Raw genomic sequence first — 16,458 nt, 5'->3', positions numbered from 1 at the left:
ATTGAGTATATCTTGCAACTGTGAGGTTTGAAAAAGGGTTTATTAACCCTTTATGTAGCAAGTTAGCGTTTTTGATCCAGCCGTTTAGCCATTCAGCAAAGATACTGCTACATAGCTGTACATCTTATTTTGGCATTTGAACAATTAGATGAGCCCCTGGATGATATATTACCTACTGTAAATTAAGTTTAAAAAAGGTAACAGTCAAGAAAAAAAGTAAAAAGCTAATTTAAAAAGTCAATAAGCCTAGTTAACCATTATATTTAGGTTTATAAACTAAATATATAAGTGCTAGTATCAGCATTAAAGCCTCTAAGGTTATGTTGCACCAAATGAAAATGTGTTTCTTTTACTCTCGGAGTGTTTTTCATTAATTTCATATGGAAGCACTTTTGTTATTTTTCTTAATATTTTCGGGGAAGTTGGTGTTTCTTGTTATTACATTGACAATTAATTTTTCCATTAAAAGATCCACATTTTTTGAATGTTACAAAGATAATAAGGTCTTGTCCTGGATTCCAGTGACACTATTGGCTTGAATTTTTCAAAGTATTTCACTGAGTGCCCTATAAAGGGTTAAAAATGGTACGTGTGGCATTTAGTTATTTGTATTTCGAATATAGATATAACAGCTTTGATTATTGACTATATATTTCTGCAAAAATCTTTTATCGCATATTTAGTTGTGTGGAATGTTATAAAAGGCTTAATCATGGGATATGGAGAGTAGGGATGTAGCCTTTACTTTTGGCTGATGCAGGTTTGACTTTTTGTAGTATCACATTTCAAAAGACTTGATCAAGTGTTATTACTCCAACAGTAACTAATCCCTTTATTATTAACTAATGGGTTACTTTAAACAGAAACTGAATGAGGTGCAGTGTTTCTATCAGCTCGCTGATGTAGGGGATTTTAGATGCAGGCCGATTTATTCCAGTAATTTTTTATTTATTTATTATATATATTAAACTGATTTCTGATAACTATATCGGATCAGGCCATCACTAGTTATTTCTACCCAAAACCAATTAATTAAAACAACATTTACAGTTGTAGTCGTAATACTTTAATTAATAGAAAATTCATAAAATGGTTTTAAAAGTATTGTTTTTAAATCACATAAAAGTCAGAAAAGTGTGGCCTGCATTTATAATAAACCCCCCCCCTCAGTGCAAACACTTCTGGCTCACCTTTCATTGCAATTAATGCTATGAATTAACTTTGGGGACCTGGTTATAAAAGTTTATAACATATTGCTTTTATAAAAAAAAAACTGATTTGTGTGATTTCACACATTTATGCTATTCTAAATATTAACTGGTAAAAATTACCTCACTTTAGTTTTAAGGTTTAATTATCTTTTCTTTAAGAGATATTCCAATTCAACCCAGTCCAATCAAAGCATTAAAAATGGGATAAAAGGATAGAATAAAGCCGACTGTCTTGCTAGGTGTGAAAAGCCAAAGCAAAGAGGTGGGTTTTGAAAAGGGATTTAAAAACGTAGAGAATAGGCCTATGTGATGTGTTAACGCAAGCTTTGGAGCACACATCAGATTTCTACAATGCTTTCAACATGTCCTATAAAATGAAGTAACAGAAACTGAAGAGTTTAATTTTAAGTACACTCTAACGGTAAAAGTTAGTTTTTCCAATGTTATTGGGGTTTTTACTAGTCTTGTTTCTTGCACTTCAGTACAAAAACCTTTTTTCCAACTGTCCTCCATACTTCTGACAAAAAAAAAAGAGCTCTTTGTCTGTTTCTCCCCTCAATGTATCAGGTCCCTCGATGGCCGTCTGCAAGTTTCTCATCGTAAAGGCCTGCCTCATGTCATCTACTGCCGACTGTGGAGATGGCCTGACCTTCACAGCCACCATGAGCTGAGGGCTATTGACACATGCCAATATGCATTCAATCTGAAGAAAGATGAAGTTTGTGTCAATCCTTACCACTACCAGAGAGTGGAGACGCCTGGTAATGATCAGTGGAATTACAGAAGACTTTTCTTTTAAATAAGCAATTACATGCTAGAGGAAGTTCATGTAGTTGTTTCAAACTGACAGTATCTATGTAAAGTTTTATAAATGCGTACTTTTTGTCTACTTACATTTGACTTGTAAAAAGGAAAATACAATTCTTTCATTTTTCTTCTTAGTGCTGCCTCCTGTGTTGGTGCCACGCCACACAGAGATTCTGACAGAACTTCCACCTCTAGATGACTTCACAAACTCTATCCCTGAAAACACCAACTTCCCTGCAGGCATAGATCCTCCTAACAACTATATACCAGGTTTGTGTTAAAAATAGATTTGCTTTTCAGCCCCTTCCTCTATTATCTATGAAACATGGTCACTATATCTGTTTCTCTTTGCACAGGATTAAATTAATTTTAAAATCCTTTTCTGTGTTAACACCATAGAAAACATTGTTCTTCTATTTGCTCCTATATAATCCTCAGAAAACATTTTGGAAACCATCTTTTGATCATAATGGTTAATTTCATTATTAAGGGATCTGAATTCAAATAAATTCATATTACATTTTGGTCATAATGCTGCCTTTACTTTTTGGACACAAACAATTCATAAAATGTATTAAATGACATCAGCCTACAACTAATTGAGTCCACAGTTTGTTTTACATAAATAGAGAGGTTTCCTTTTTTCATTTTACATGCAAAAAAACTCTTAAAATTACTTTAATTGATGATTTCTTGTTTCATAAACATGAATGCGTTTCATCACTTGCTCTTCAGACACCCCACCTCCGGGCTACATGAGTGAAGATGGAGAGACCAGCGACCAGCAAATGAATCAAAGTATGGAATCAGGTAGATTAGTTGTGGTTGGAAGCTGCTGTGACTCTTTCAGACATTTTACACATTGTTGTATATTGAAATATATGCCTCAATATTAATGGGGTTTAAGTTTTCAAAGATTTTGTATCAGAACTTTGTGGCAATATTATATGTTTTTTTTTTTTCTGCCATTAATGTTCATTAATAGTTTGTATTAGTAGCAGAGGTGGTCTTACCCTTATATAGAAAGATGTCAAAATGTTTAGAAATACATATTTCAAACTGGCTGTACTATCAACCAGTTTTTAGGCACCTCTATACACATTTATGCTAATTGTATAAAAAAAAAATCCATCGGTCATTTTTAATTAAATGCATCTCCTCAACAACCATTAGTGTGTATTAGTTTAGGATGCAACAAAAGGGGCAAGCAAGGGAAATGCTGTTTGGTGTTTGGGCCTAAATATATCTGCTAACTCTGACACGTCCCAGTAGCGAGTCAATAAAGGCAATGTTTTTTTTATTAACAGCAAAACTAGCCTCAAGCTGGCAGAAAACAATGTTTTCCTTTAAAAGTAGCAACATTTCTAACTGGAATATTTTGATTTTAAAAGAATAAAAGTAGATATGATGGTTTTCCCACCAGGCTCACCAGCAGAAATGTCACCAAGCGCCCTCTCACCTGTCAGTCACAGCTTAGGTGAGTTTCTTTTTTAAAAGGATTTTTTTCAGCTGTGGAAATTAATGCATCACAGAAGCAGTTGAAGGTTTTGAAATACTGACTGAACAACGATGTCTTCCGTTCTCCTCCCAGACCTTCAGCCTGTCACCTACAGTGAACCAGCTTTTTGGTGCTCTATAGCTTACTACGAGCTGAATCAGCGGGTTGGTGAGACGTTCCACGCCTCCCAGCCATCTCTGACCGTAGACGGCTTCACCGATCCCTCCAACTCTGAACGCTTCTGTTTAGGCCTCCTCAGCAATGTTAACAGAAATGCCACTGTGGAGATGACAAGGAGGCATATAGGTATATACACATTAGGGCTGCAACTAACCGTTATTTTGCAGATCAATCTGTCGATTATTTTTTTTCGATTAATTGATTAGTAATCGGATAGCCAAAGGCTGCTTAAAGAAGATTTTTTTTTTTTTACGAAAGTAAACCCGGTGAAATAAAAACATTTCCACTTGAGGAGTTCTGGATAGAGCATACTGATTTTTTTTCTTCTTCTTTTTTTTACAATTTTGATAAAATTACTGCTTAAGGTGGTTCGCTCTGTCAAAAAAGGCATGTTTTAGATTCTCTATACTCCAGTTAACAATTAAACGATTACTAAACTAGTTGATGATTATTTAAATAATTGATTAATCAGGATTAATCCGATTAGTTTTTTCAGCCCTAATAGACATATGAATGGAGCAGTAGTTTATAAGACACTTTGTGCACAAAAGGGTTCTAGGAGTGAGGTTTTTAATAGATAATGAACTGGTTTTGTTACAGCCTTTTATTCGACCAATTCTGGTTCATTAAAGCAGGGTCCAATGTAGAGTATAGAGTTTGTTTTCAGTCAGCTTTCTGCCAAAAAGAAAATAATTCACTAGCAATAAATGATCTTATGAGCATTTTGATTTTATCCTAGATCACATTCACTACACATAAATAGCTTGAACTTTTTTACATGTTTAGATTCGGTATCTCAAAGCTCCAGTAACTTGCCCATGAGTGCAGGCTCATTTTCTGCACACTTTTTATCTTTTTTACCATCTGTAGCCTTTGTTCTACTCTTATGTTGACCTTATTTTTTCCTTTTCTTGCTTTTGTAGCTTTTGTCAGTTGTAGGATGTTACCCACCAGAGAAAGTCAACAATCTGTGATTGACTGCTTTCAGAACATTTTTTTATACAATGCTGGACACTAAAGAACAAATGCACTGTTAGATTCCATCTGAATATGTGCATTTATAATCATTGTGAATAATAATTTTACAGTTGATGCCTGATTGCATTTATGACTGTGTTAAAATCAAAGTTATTTAAGAAAGTAATTAAGAATTGCTACTTTTTAACAGTGATCAGCCTGAAGATGCTTTGATACTTTATTAGCCGCAATCAAAAGAAATGGTACAGTCTCAAAAAGCGGGATTTCCAAAAAGTAGCCAATTGGAGGCTGTTGTCTCTCTGGTGGTTACCACTGTCAAACTAAATAAAGTTCAAAGGAGTGAGTAGGAGGGAGGCTATGTGTGTGTGGAAAGCAAACAACAAGCATGCAGAGAAGGAGAATGCACTTGCAAATGCTATTTGTGTGTGAAATGAGGAGTTTGTTTGTTATTTAAGAACTTCTTGTTTCAGCTCAAATTAGACCTCATGAATTTATGTTTAACATTCTTCAATGTTGGAGTTGTATAGAAAAAAATATTTATATTTGGAGAGATTTTTGTTTTTTTCTTCTGCTTTTTTCTTTCTTCCTAAATGACAAAATCCCAAAATTGAGGATTAAATTTAGTTAATTTCATATTTAAATTAACAATTTATTTTTTTTAAATCACACGGCACAGCTTATTTTTACATTTTACTTTTTGTCAGAAGAGAAGGGCAGTTTGTAATCATTTTAAAAAAAAACTTTGTCATACCTACACTTTCTTGAGTTCATCCCTGAAACGTACAATCATTTAAAAAAAAAACTGAGCTTTAAAGCATCAACATTTGTGGAAGATATTTGATTAGAGTCCTTACAAATTCTAGAAAAGCCAATTTTTAAATGGAACATTTTTTATTTCATTTCAGTTGCCAGAAAAGCAATAAAATGTTTTTTTGTTTTTTTTTTTTACTACACTCCAGAATCAGGTTTCATGATTTGTGGGACTTCGCTAAATTACCATAGAAGCAGTTAAAGGAATGTAAAGGCAATTTTACATAATGTATACAAACTGTGGCTTTATTACTTCTCACACTTGGTTGCTTTTTTATTTTTATTAAATGGTATATTTTAGTCTTTATCCACCATTTAGCCGTTATTAGATCACTAATTCAGTTCATGATTTCATAGTTGATTAATTGCAATCAGATTTATTGTCAGTTTTCCTAGATCACCTCTTTAAACTTCAAAGTTGTTTAAATGGATTTTATGCAAACAAATTGTTACAACGAAATGGACAATTGTAAATTTGATTTTCAAAGTTTAGTAAAAAATTGTGATTTGCATTCCAGATGTTTTCAGATTTGATGAGGCAACTTTTTTAGTGTTGTCTCCACCAGCTTTCCACATTCAGGGAATAAAATACTTGCTAAACGGCAAGCAATGTGTAAATCTGGCCAAACATGCTCAGCTAAAGGTTAAGGCCAAAATGTGGAAAGGCTTTGATCTAAAAAAAATTTTCATTAAAGCTGTTAGAGTATGTCTTCCCTAGAAGAAAAAAAAAATCTTCATAGCATGATGCTGCCAGGACCATCATAAATATTTTCAGATCAGAAAGTAAAACATTTAGTAAAATGTTGTCTCATCTGATGAAAGCACATGGTTTATTGATGGGATTAAGACTTTTAACGGTCAACTTTCTCTTTCATTTAAGTTAACTATTAGTAATGATTCTATTAACAAACTCCCCATCCACGGCTGTTTATCTTTAACTCCTTCATCTTTACCAGGAGCTTATTACTTTCTATTCCCCCCTCCTCCCTATTGTCTTCACATTTTGTCTAAAATTCTGCAGGTCGTGGTGTCAGGTTGTATTACATTGGTGGGGAGGTCTTTGCTGAGTGCCTCAGTGACAGTGCCATCTTTGTCCAAAGTCCCAACTGTAACCAACGATACGGATGGCACCCAGCTACTGTCTGCAAGATACCACCAGGTCAGCACGCTGGAAAAATTGTTCTTACTTGTACTCGCCTCCATCTTAGTCTTGACGTCCTTTCTGGTAGCTGGTATCAAAAAGTCAGCGAGTAAACAACCATGCTATTTGGTCCAGAATGACTCACTGATACAAATAAACTGAAGCTTGAAAAAAAGGCACAAAGAGCCTGCACAATGTGACAGCATTTGTCACACAGTCACCCACACACTGACTCATCTGTACCCATATAAGTTTGAACGGTTAACTCATGGAGGAATAGACTGTGAGATCCAGGGAACTGCAGCTAGAACCATAGAAAGTGAAGGTATGAGGCAGATGTTTAGGGACATGGCAGCCTTCTCCAGAATAATTGCTGACAACACACCTACTCTTAGCAATGTTTGCGTTTTTGTCGTATTCACAAACAATTTTTAAAACCACTTGATGGTGATCTTTAAAGAAAAGCTATCCAAGCATTATTTATTATGTAAACACTTTGAATTGGTGTAGTAATCATCATCAATCATAGATGTATGTTAGCTGCACTGCGCTTCTCTACTTGTTTCTTTTTGTTTCTCTTTGTTTTTAGGCTGTAATCTAAAGATTTTCAACAACCAGGAGTTTGCGGCACTGCTAGCGCAGTCAGTTAATCAGGGCTTTGAAGCAGTGTACCAACTAACCAGAATGTGCACAATCAGAATGAGCTTCGTCAAGGGTTGGGGAGCGGAGTACAGGTGAGTTACATACTATTCAATAATTTGGTCGTACAGAATAACTAGGCTTTTAAGATTCAGATTAGAATGGTTTATATAGAGATTTCTCAGTGTATCAAATTTTAATGATAGCTGGTTTTTATGCATAATAGGAGCTCTGAATCATTTTAATTTGAATGTGAATTATTCATCCGTTCTTAAAAAAAGAACACTACAGTCATTGAGTTATTTTTCTCCTTTTTATTAATTTTGTTATATTACAATAAAAACATACATTTTATAATTAAGATATTATAGAAAATCTGTTTCCATGCCTCGATCTTAATCTCTGACTTACATGAAATCATGACATTTATGCTAATCCAACACATTAATGAGCTTTAATTTGAACCTTTCTGGCTAAATTTGCAGGCATGTTAGATTGTCACCGTCTGTCCCATTCTCAAGTCACGCCATTTTTCTTCTAGTATTTATTTAACTTGTAAATTATCTGTTGTTTGGACTTTATCAAATCAAAACAACCCAAAGCTCTTTACAACACATTCAGTCATGTACCCATTCACATGTTGACTGTAGGAAGCTGCATTGTGACTTTTCTGGGGTAGATTGGCAGAAACCAGGCCCTCTGACTACTAACAGTAGGCAAATCTGTAACGTGTCCTGCTCAAGGACACCGAGACAGAGCTTGAACCAGTCACCCACTGGTTACAGGACAAACCCCTTCATGATAAGCCACCATCACCCCTTAGAGAGCAATTTCATCTAGACTATAAAGTTCAGTGTTGTTCTTATTTTAACCAGCTTTCATATTTGCTACATCTCCTAAATGACTTGTGGCACATTTAACTTCTCTTCCACCTCAAAGGCTAACCTTACTATGTCTTTATAGCTACCTGTCCACAGATTCAACCACATAACCTCTTTGGCTCCTGTACAGTTACAAAAACCAGCCAAACTTATATTACTGGTAAAAATCTTATTAAAACGGATTCTAATTATGCATGTTTTTTAGAGTTTAGAATCAGAAATACTTTAATAATCCCAGATTGGAAATGACTTAAGATTTCTAAATTACTTTAGAATGTATTTTTTGAGCGGAAACTATTAAAGTCAAAAATAAAATATATTATTTGACAAAGTCTTGCATAAAATGCTTTAATTTGGTATGACTTGAAAATGCATTGTTTGTTTTTTTTGCATGGAATAAAAGCCAAATTCATTTTTAAAATCTGAATTTCATTTATGTAGTTTATTTCATTTACTTTTATTTTTCCATTTCTGTTCTTTTTTCTTTACACAGGCGCCAGACTGTAACCAGCACTCCTTGTTGGATTGAGCTACATCTCAACGGCCCCCTCCAGTGGTTAGATAAAGTACTGACCCAGATGGGTTCTCCTACAGTGCGCTGCTCTAGTATGTCCTAAACGGAGATCGAAGCAAAGTCAGACTGGCGTTCCACAATGTCAGAACAATTTGTCTTAAATGAGACTACCATGCAGTCTTAAATAAAGTACTAAAAGTGTTTTAAAAACAAAGAACATGTCATACAGAAGAAGGTAGAGCAACAGCGTCTGTAAAGGACTAAAATGGAATTGGCCGACATAACCAGTAGGAGAACCCGAGGTAGAAAAAGTGATTTTCACCATGGACAACAGCTGAGCTCTGATCAAGGACCTGAAGCAGGACTGAGCCTTATACTGTCCTCAGGGACACCACAGCAGTTTCGGGGATCAAGCAACGACACCGATTAATCTTAGAAGCTGTCATTCCACTGGTTCTGCTCAACTCTTTGATTAGGCGTGACTAGTTCAGTTTACACATTGATGACCACCCACCTCTCCAGCTAACGTTAAACACGTCAAAACTCAAACTTTAGCATGAGCTTTTCTGTCATCCTTTCCGTTTTTAAATCCCAATAATTCAGATTTTATTCCTGATTATCCTGGAGTGCTCCTAAAGGTGCGCAGAAATATATTAACACTAACACTCTGTTTTAGACACAAATCACCCTCTTCAAACTTGGATCCAAGCTTAGATCTGTTTCTTTATTGGATGGTGGTAAAAGAAATGCGTATATTTAAATATAATTACAGTGAGATCAGTGATGCTAAACACAGAAAATTGATAAATTACGAAATTCTAAGAGCAAGAAGAAGAGCATACAACATGTCACCTCACTGCAGATGCAGTTAAACAATCAATTTTTTTTCTAAAGTTCTTTGATATCACAGTATTTAACCCACTTTGCATGCTCTTACTCTTTCTCTTACACTCTGTACCTGTAGCTTTCTGTAGAACTTCTACTTTCTTTCTGTCATTGTGGGAAAGACGTTGATATTATCTAAGCCCTGATATGGTATGAAATCTAGCAGTGGTTTATAATAGTGGTTTATACGTAACCTTTTAGAAGAGAGAACAAGCGTCCATCAATGCACTAGAGAGTTTTCTCTGTAGTTTCAGAGAATCGCTCTGATCACACAGGGTCGCACACGTCTCTGATACACCGGACAAGAATTAAAACCAAACAAACACCCACAGTGGGAAACTTCGCTGCAGTCAAGTAGCGGCGGTTTACATAATGAAGACACACCATAACCCTTGATACTCAGTACAGCCAGAAGGTTTCTCAAAATAAAATTCAAACACTCTTTAGACAGGGTAGAAATGACATTTTCTACCACATCGATGCGCAATAACTAAATCTGAGATTCCAAATGTATAAAAAGATGCACAAGTTTCTCATATTATAAACTAATGCACACTTTCAAATTATAACAGATTACAATAAGTCCTCCAAAGTGGGACTTTAATTTATAAATCTATGAAATAGCTTCTATACTGTACTTGCACAGCCCCAAATTATGCACCCTTAAAAAAAAAGTTGCCTTTGATGTCGAATACAATATGCTCTGAATCCTGTATTTAAAGTCAACAAACATTTTTCTCCTCCCTCTCCAGTCTCACTGTAAAGAATCATTTTTCTAAATAATCTTGACGCATTTTGTTTGATTTGATTATGATTTTTTTTTTTTTATTTCTCTCTTAAACCAGCAATCTTATTTTCTGTAAGGTATTCCAGCTTTAAGTGTTGAACAAGCTTAGTTGTACTACACATTTATCATTGTCTTTACAAAAGGTTTTAGCTACATTTATTTTGTACTTTTTTAATATATGTATATGAATATATTTAAAATCTTCACTCCTCTTTTTCTTAGATGAGTTTCTTTTGTTCTTGAGAAAATACACCTTGATTTGAGTAGTTACAGCTTGATGATGATTCGCTTTTTGTGTGTATTGCAAGACTTTTCAATTTAAAGACAAATTTTCTCCCTTCAACTCAATTTGGTTGCTTAAATCACAGCAAAGAGATGTTTATTTTTTATTTTTATTTTTTCAGGTGCTTCAATTTTTTTCCTTCTAAATGGCAGTTTATCACATTGTTCTAACCAACCTTTCAGCAGTAGGTGTGTAACCAAAGAATACGTGTCCATTGCAGTTCAAAAATTGGCTTGATCAGTCACACATTACCTTTTTTTTTAGTACAATAAAGATAACTAAACTGTTTTTGTTGTGTAATTCAAAATGCTTTCGCACTGAAGAAACATTTATAATTGTCATACAACCCTGAACTTTCCTATATGCAGTAGGTATGAGCCAGAATTCGGTTTTCACAGTGTAGAAATAAAGGCTTTATGTTAAACATTAGTTACACTAGTATACTAATTATTATTGGTAGAATTTTGCCCATACATGATAACATTTTTTAAATAAACCCTAAATTGTGGTGCTATTGGTCTTAAAATAAACATACTTATTTATTTGTATGGTCATCCTGCTCATTATTTAGTATCAATCGATTTGAACAGGAGAAATTATCTAGTTTATAAAGCCACGGGTTGTTTATTGCTTAATAATGCTTGGCTTACAGCTTATAGCTTGGTTATGGTACTTTTCAAACATCATGTAATGTGGAGTGATGGGTGCCATTTTTTTTCCTTTGAGGTGTACCTTTAGCAACCAGAAACATTTAAAAAGAAACAATTAATTTAAGAAAGCATGGGAAACTAAAAGGAAACAAGGAAACCCTTTTCATTCAGCTGATTTTACTCAATGCCCCATGCAGTTTGAGAACCTGGATACTGCAGCATTTCTGTCACCTAGCTGAAGGGACTTAAAACTAAAAAGGAATGTTATGACAGAGGATTTAAAATCCCTTGATCAAGCCGACTGGCTCACACCTGTTCTGCATATAGAAACTGTCACCAGCAGCCTCAGAACTCCTTACTTACACATTGTCTATTTTGACTTGTTTTCTTGCACACATTCACAACAAGCTGTATGTTTTAAGTTCATGCAAATGAATTGATTGGATAGATTAAATGCGAAAATGACATATTTACTGATGCTTACACATTCTGTTGGTATGCATGCAAAAAAAACTGAAGGGAAAGTTGCACATAAAATAAAATGTTAAATTTAATCACTGAAGGTTTTGTTATTTTTTTTGTCCGAAGATTCTGCGGAAACTAGAATTTCAGCATTTGAATGCACAAACTTGAAAGATTTGCGTGCATGAGAACAGATGCATGTCCTGCAGAGTAACTGATTGAGTTCCATTTTTGCTTCTTTTATTTTTTCTCTAAATTTTCCTCTTACTGTTACTTTCATCCCATTTATATCTTGTCTGATTCGTACCTTTTAAACCTGTCTTGTATTTTGCTGGACTAGCCAAAGTCTTACAAGCTGAAACTAAATTGTGTTTACTTTTTTTTCCACAGTTAACACAAGTGTTAGTTCTATGCATTGACCTAATAGTGTTGGGACTGTATGTGGAGGAATTATTCTTGGTGGTTAAACCTTTTTATGTGCATATTGCCAGGAGCCAACTAGAGCCTTTGCGTTAGAAGTGTCAGACCAACCAGCTGTTCTCTTTCAGAGACGAGGCAGAACCAAATGAGGTTGTGAAGGACACCAACACATTCTGACATTTGCATTCCTACTTACAGATCATATTGTATTTTCTTCTTATTGTGATGACAATTGTGTATTTCAAAATGAGCTTCTTTTCTGCATATGTCGAGCAAACTTTTTGTTTTGATAAAGTGAAGTTCCTACAAGTCACTAGTGCTGTTGTATAATGTTATTTAGCTGTTTTTCTTTTTCCATACATGTTCCCTCTGCTTGCTATGAACGGAGCATATTCACTAGAACGCAGCCTGTTAGAATTAGAATTGCTTTTCCTCAAACAATGATCTCCGTAGGCTTTCCAACTATCCAACATTTACGACTTCTTACAGTGTACACTAATAAAGCAGTTTTACTTCAATTGAATTATCTATTTTTGTTTCTCATAATTTTGTTCTAAAAATTGTGCTTTTTTTTTGCTTGTAATTTGAAAGCTATATAACTAATCAAGTGTAAAAAAAGAAAAAAAAAAGAAAAAGGAAGCTGGATTAACATACATTGTTCTAGGAGATGTTTTCCATCTTAAGTCCCAGTGATGTTGTAGAACTGTTGACAGCCAAACTTTCCCCAGATGAGCAGACTAATTAGCCAAATCTTTCCCGTTAGCCCCAATTTTATGTACCTGTGGTGCAGTTCATCCATTGTCATCATTCCAAAAAAAAACTGAAAAGAAAATGTTGGAATAGATGGCTGCAAACACTGTATACTTCTTAAAAAAGCAGCTGTTCTTCATTGTATACAGGTTTCAACTTCTCTGATCAATACAGTGCTTTGCGAAATTACACTACCCGTAATCTTTTTAGATTTTCCACTAATAATATATGTTTTAAGTTGAACAACATTAACTTTTGTTAATGATGCATAAATGAATAGAACCCACTTGACTGTAATTGACTATAAAATCTAGCTGCTTTGGCGAGGCCTCAGGTTATCGGTAAACAAACGGTGGGTGAGATACACTGCATAACTTTGGGGAGTATTTGAAAACAGCTGAAATATAAAACGATCTAAACTTTGTGCGCCTCACAGATCACTTAGAGATATTTACTCCATCCTCTTGGATCAGAAATCATTTTACACAACAGCAAACCTACCAAGACAGGGTGTTCTGCCTATACTGGCAAGCAGGCTTAGGATGGAGGTCTTAATGCAGTCAGTCTGGGTGAGCTGCAGATGCTGTTGAGACATTTCTCTCATCAGATGATGAAAAGAGTAAAAACAGAGCTGTTATGGTAGTTGCCCTGCTTATGAGACCTTTTGTGTGTAAATCTTTTTTACTTTTTAGACCTTTACACACAATGGCTAACAAATACTGTTCCCCTGAACACAGCATCTCCAGTGAAAACATTGCTGAAGCGAAATCCGTCTGAGAACTTTTTTTCTTTTCAAGAAGACTATCAAAAGGAGCTGATATATTTTCCTTATTGTGAAATGACACCAAATCATAGTCCGGGTAAGTTTATCATATAAGAATAGCAAGCACATCTGTAATGTCAGTTAGTACCTGGACCGGTTATCACCAGGGCCTCTTAATTAGGTCACACCATGATCAGGTGGTACTTCAAGGTTATTGCTTGATTCACTCCATTATTCTTGAGATGAAATAATTAAAGCAACTGGAAGCCAAAATAGAATCAGGCAGCAATAGCTAGAAAAGCTCATCTCTGTTTCCCAAGCTGTATATAGGCTCTTAACCGTCTAAGTTAAAGCAGCACATTATTATAAACCATGATTTGGCATAACAAATGTATTAATTTCAAAATTACCCCAGTTTTCAAAGTTTTAATATTAATGAAACCCCCTCAGAATTAGGACAATCTATGTTGATAGAGGTTTATTAGCTCTTGAGATGAGATTGCAATGAAAATATTACTTTTTCAATTTGAGAAATTGTTTATGTATGGTCTAGTTTGGTCAGAAGAGGGCGCCAGAGTCACACCAATAATCCCAAGTACAATTCTGATATTTCTGCATTGCCTACTCCCAGTCATGTTGTCCTGATGCATTATGATTCTAGTGGGCCTAAAAATGTCCAAATAAAAGAGCTGTGCATAGCTTTGATAAATTCAGACATTTATGCTTAATTTTCCCCATTTATTTTAAAGCACAATAACCTATAATCCTGATTTAGGGAGTTAGTGCATAAAATCAAATGTGAAATATTTATCAGATTATAATCAATGAATACTATTAGAAGCCATTAAATATTTCTGCTATAGCATTTTCATTAAAGTGGTTTTGGAAAACATGTTTAGAGCATCAAACAGTATAATACGAGAAGCTAAAGGTCTGGGTTGTGAAAGTTATCACAGGTTGGCCTCTTTGGATATTTTTTTTATCAATTGCAAGCATTTTAATGTATGTTTTAAACACATCAAAATAACCTTTTTTTATTTCATTCTTTTTCCTTTTTTTTTTTAAATGCATAGATAGCCTCAATTTTATGTATTTATTTTTAATGCGCCAGAGTGAATACTCATTCAGCTAGACCCACTCCATTACTACAGCATCATTAGGCATTTGTTGATCCTCACCATCCCTTCATATCGTTCGGCCTTGGATTTCCTCCAGTCCCCTGAGTCCTATTACCATGCAGAGCAGTGAGGATTTCCCAAACAAAGTACCTCCAGATCCTGAGTATACCTAAACTTTCTGGAAGAGTAATATAGTCTGGTAATGGCAGCTGCCATCTCTCTGCGGTTGTTGTTGTTGATGTTTAAAAACTAATTTCAATTCAGTTGTTTTGCTTGTAGACACGATCCAGTTAGTGGTTGTAATTTTAGCTGTCTACTAATGGACTTAATATTTATGAGATGTACCATGACCATGACCTGTTATTCAGTATCTGCAAATGCTAAACTGTAAGAACTTGGAGTGGAGAGGTTGAGGTTATTAATTTACAGTCAAAGCAACGCCCTACTAATTTGAAAGTTGAAATCTTGATTGAAATTTGACCTGCATTTTGAATTTTAAAAAAGATATTTCAGAAAAAAAATTGTTGAATTTTCTAGGAAAGACTAACAGTGGTATATAGTTATAAAGTGGAAGGAAATGATCAATGCACTGACAATTGTTTCTTAAAAATTAGGGAAAAAAGCATTGATATATTAATGGACCCTCTATAATTACAGCCAGTTATAGGGTATAACTTTTTTTTTTTAATATTGACTTTTTTCAATTTTTTCTACAAGATTATTTAGAATAAAAATCTATTTTTTAGTGTCATCATGCATTTTCTCTGGGATTTAGTTCTGTACTTTGAAATGCATATATTTTAAATAAACCATTGTATTGCAGCAATGGACAGGTTAAGGATCATGAACCCTGGCATCCATTTTAAATCTGTATTTTGGGTCCATTAATCATCTGATCATTTAAATCTTCTCAGTCACTGATGATGGTGTGTTGTGGACTTTCACCTCTCTGATGCTCTGATATCTCCTTTGGTCCTCATGATGTTGCTTGTCTACTAGGGTTTTCAAAATAAACCTTTGAAGATTTCACAGCAACACTGAATGCATACTGAAAGTACATTTCACATGTAAGACAATCATTTACACAGGACTGTTTTGGGTTGTTAGTAACAGATGTAGGCCGTGCTTTTCTTTTTTTCTTTTATTTTAAAAGTTCCTAATTTTGCACAGGATCTGATCAAACATACTCATGTAAACATAATTTGAATCTGAGAATGTCAAAGAAGTGTGTAAACTTTTGCAAAGCATCTTACTCTGTTAGCAATTTTTTGTATTTTAGAGCTTAATATGATGATTTATTTCTAAAAGTTTCCAGATTTACATTTGGTCTGCAATTTTTTGTTTCTACTGACACTGGGAAAGAGATGAATTAGTCTGCTAATCCCAGATTGTCCTCTATCAATAATGACTTTTGCGTCTGATGTATCTTGCTGTTTTTTGTTGGCTTCTTTCGGTTTTACTGCCTTGATCTTTTAATATGAAACTTTTTTCCAGCAGCTGAAGTTAGTGGAAATTTGTGGATTTTTCCTTGTGTGTTTAGAGTTTGCCTTCATGTCAAAGGGAAATGTTTATGGCCACAAGAAATGAAGAAGGGTATAAGTTATGTAAACTAATTAAGACTGGCTGCTAACCTATTGCTGACCCGAGGGGTATAACAATGCACCATGTAAAAGCTTTTGTA

The 16,458-nt window shown here is 34.6% G+C and overlaps 1 protein-coding gene across 3 annotated transcripts in view; it reads left to right on the top strand.

Moving 5' to 3' along the window:
• Positions 1-12,659, top strand: part of smad2 (SMAD family member 2) — a 24,969-nt gene extending 12,310 nt beyond the window's left edge. For 2 of the 3 annotated variants that reach the window (XM_015396254.1, XM_015396252.1), the window contains 8 exons: positions 1,779-1,972; positions 2,154-2,288; positions 2,754-2,828; positions 3,442-3,495; positions 3,610-3,822; positions 6,506-6,643; positions 7,215-7,359; positions 8,639-12,659. In XM_015396254.1, coding sequence (XP_015251740.1) covers positions 1,779-1,972; positions 2,154-2,288; positions 2,754-2,828; positions 3,442-3,495; positions 3,610-3,822; positions 6,506-6,643; positions 7,215-7,359; positions 8,639-8,762 — 1,078 coding nt within the window. In that variant the 3' untranslated portion in view covers positions 8,763-12,659. The remainder of the gene's footprint in view (positions 1-1,778; positions 1,973-2,153; positions 2,289-2,753; positions 2,829-3,441; positions 3,496-3,609; positions 3,823-6,505; positions 6,644-7,214; positions 7,360-8,638) is intronic. The other variant, XM_015396253.1, reaches the window with a different exon arrangement.
• The last annotated feature ends 3,799 nt before the right edge of the window (positions 12,660-16,458 follow it).

Source organism: Cyprinodon variegatus, unplaced genomic scaffold (assembly GCF_000732505.1).
Source record: "Cyprinodon variegatus isolate N-32 unplaced genomic scaffold, C_variegatus-1.0 Scaffold785, whole genome shotgun sequence".
NCBI lineage: Eukaryota > Metazoa > Chordata > Actinopteri > Cyprinodontiformes > Cyprinodontidae > Cyprinodon > Cyprinodon variegatus.
The sequence above is the reverse complement of the archived record's forward strand: the minus strand, read 5'-3'. Positions and strand labels throughout refer to the sequence as shown.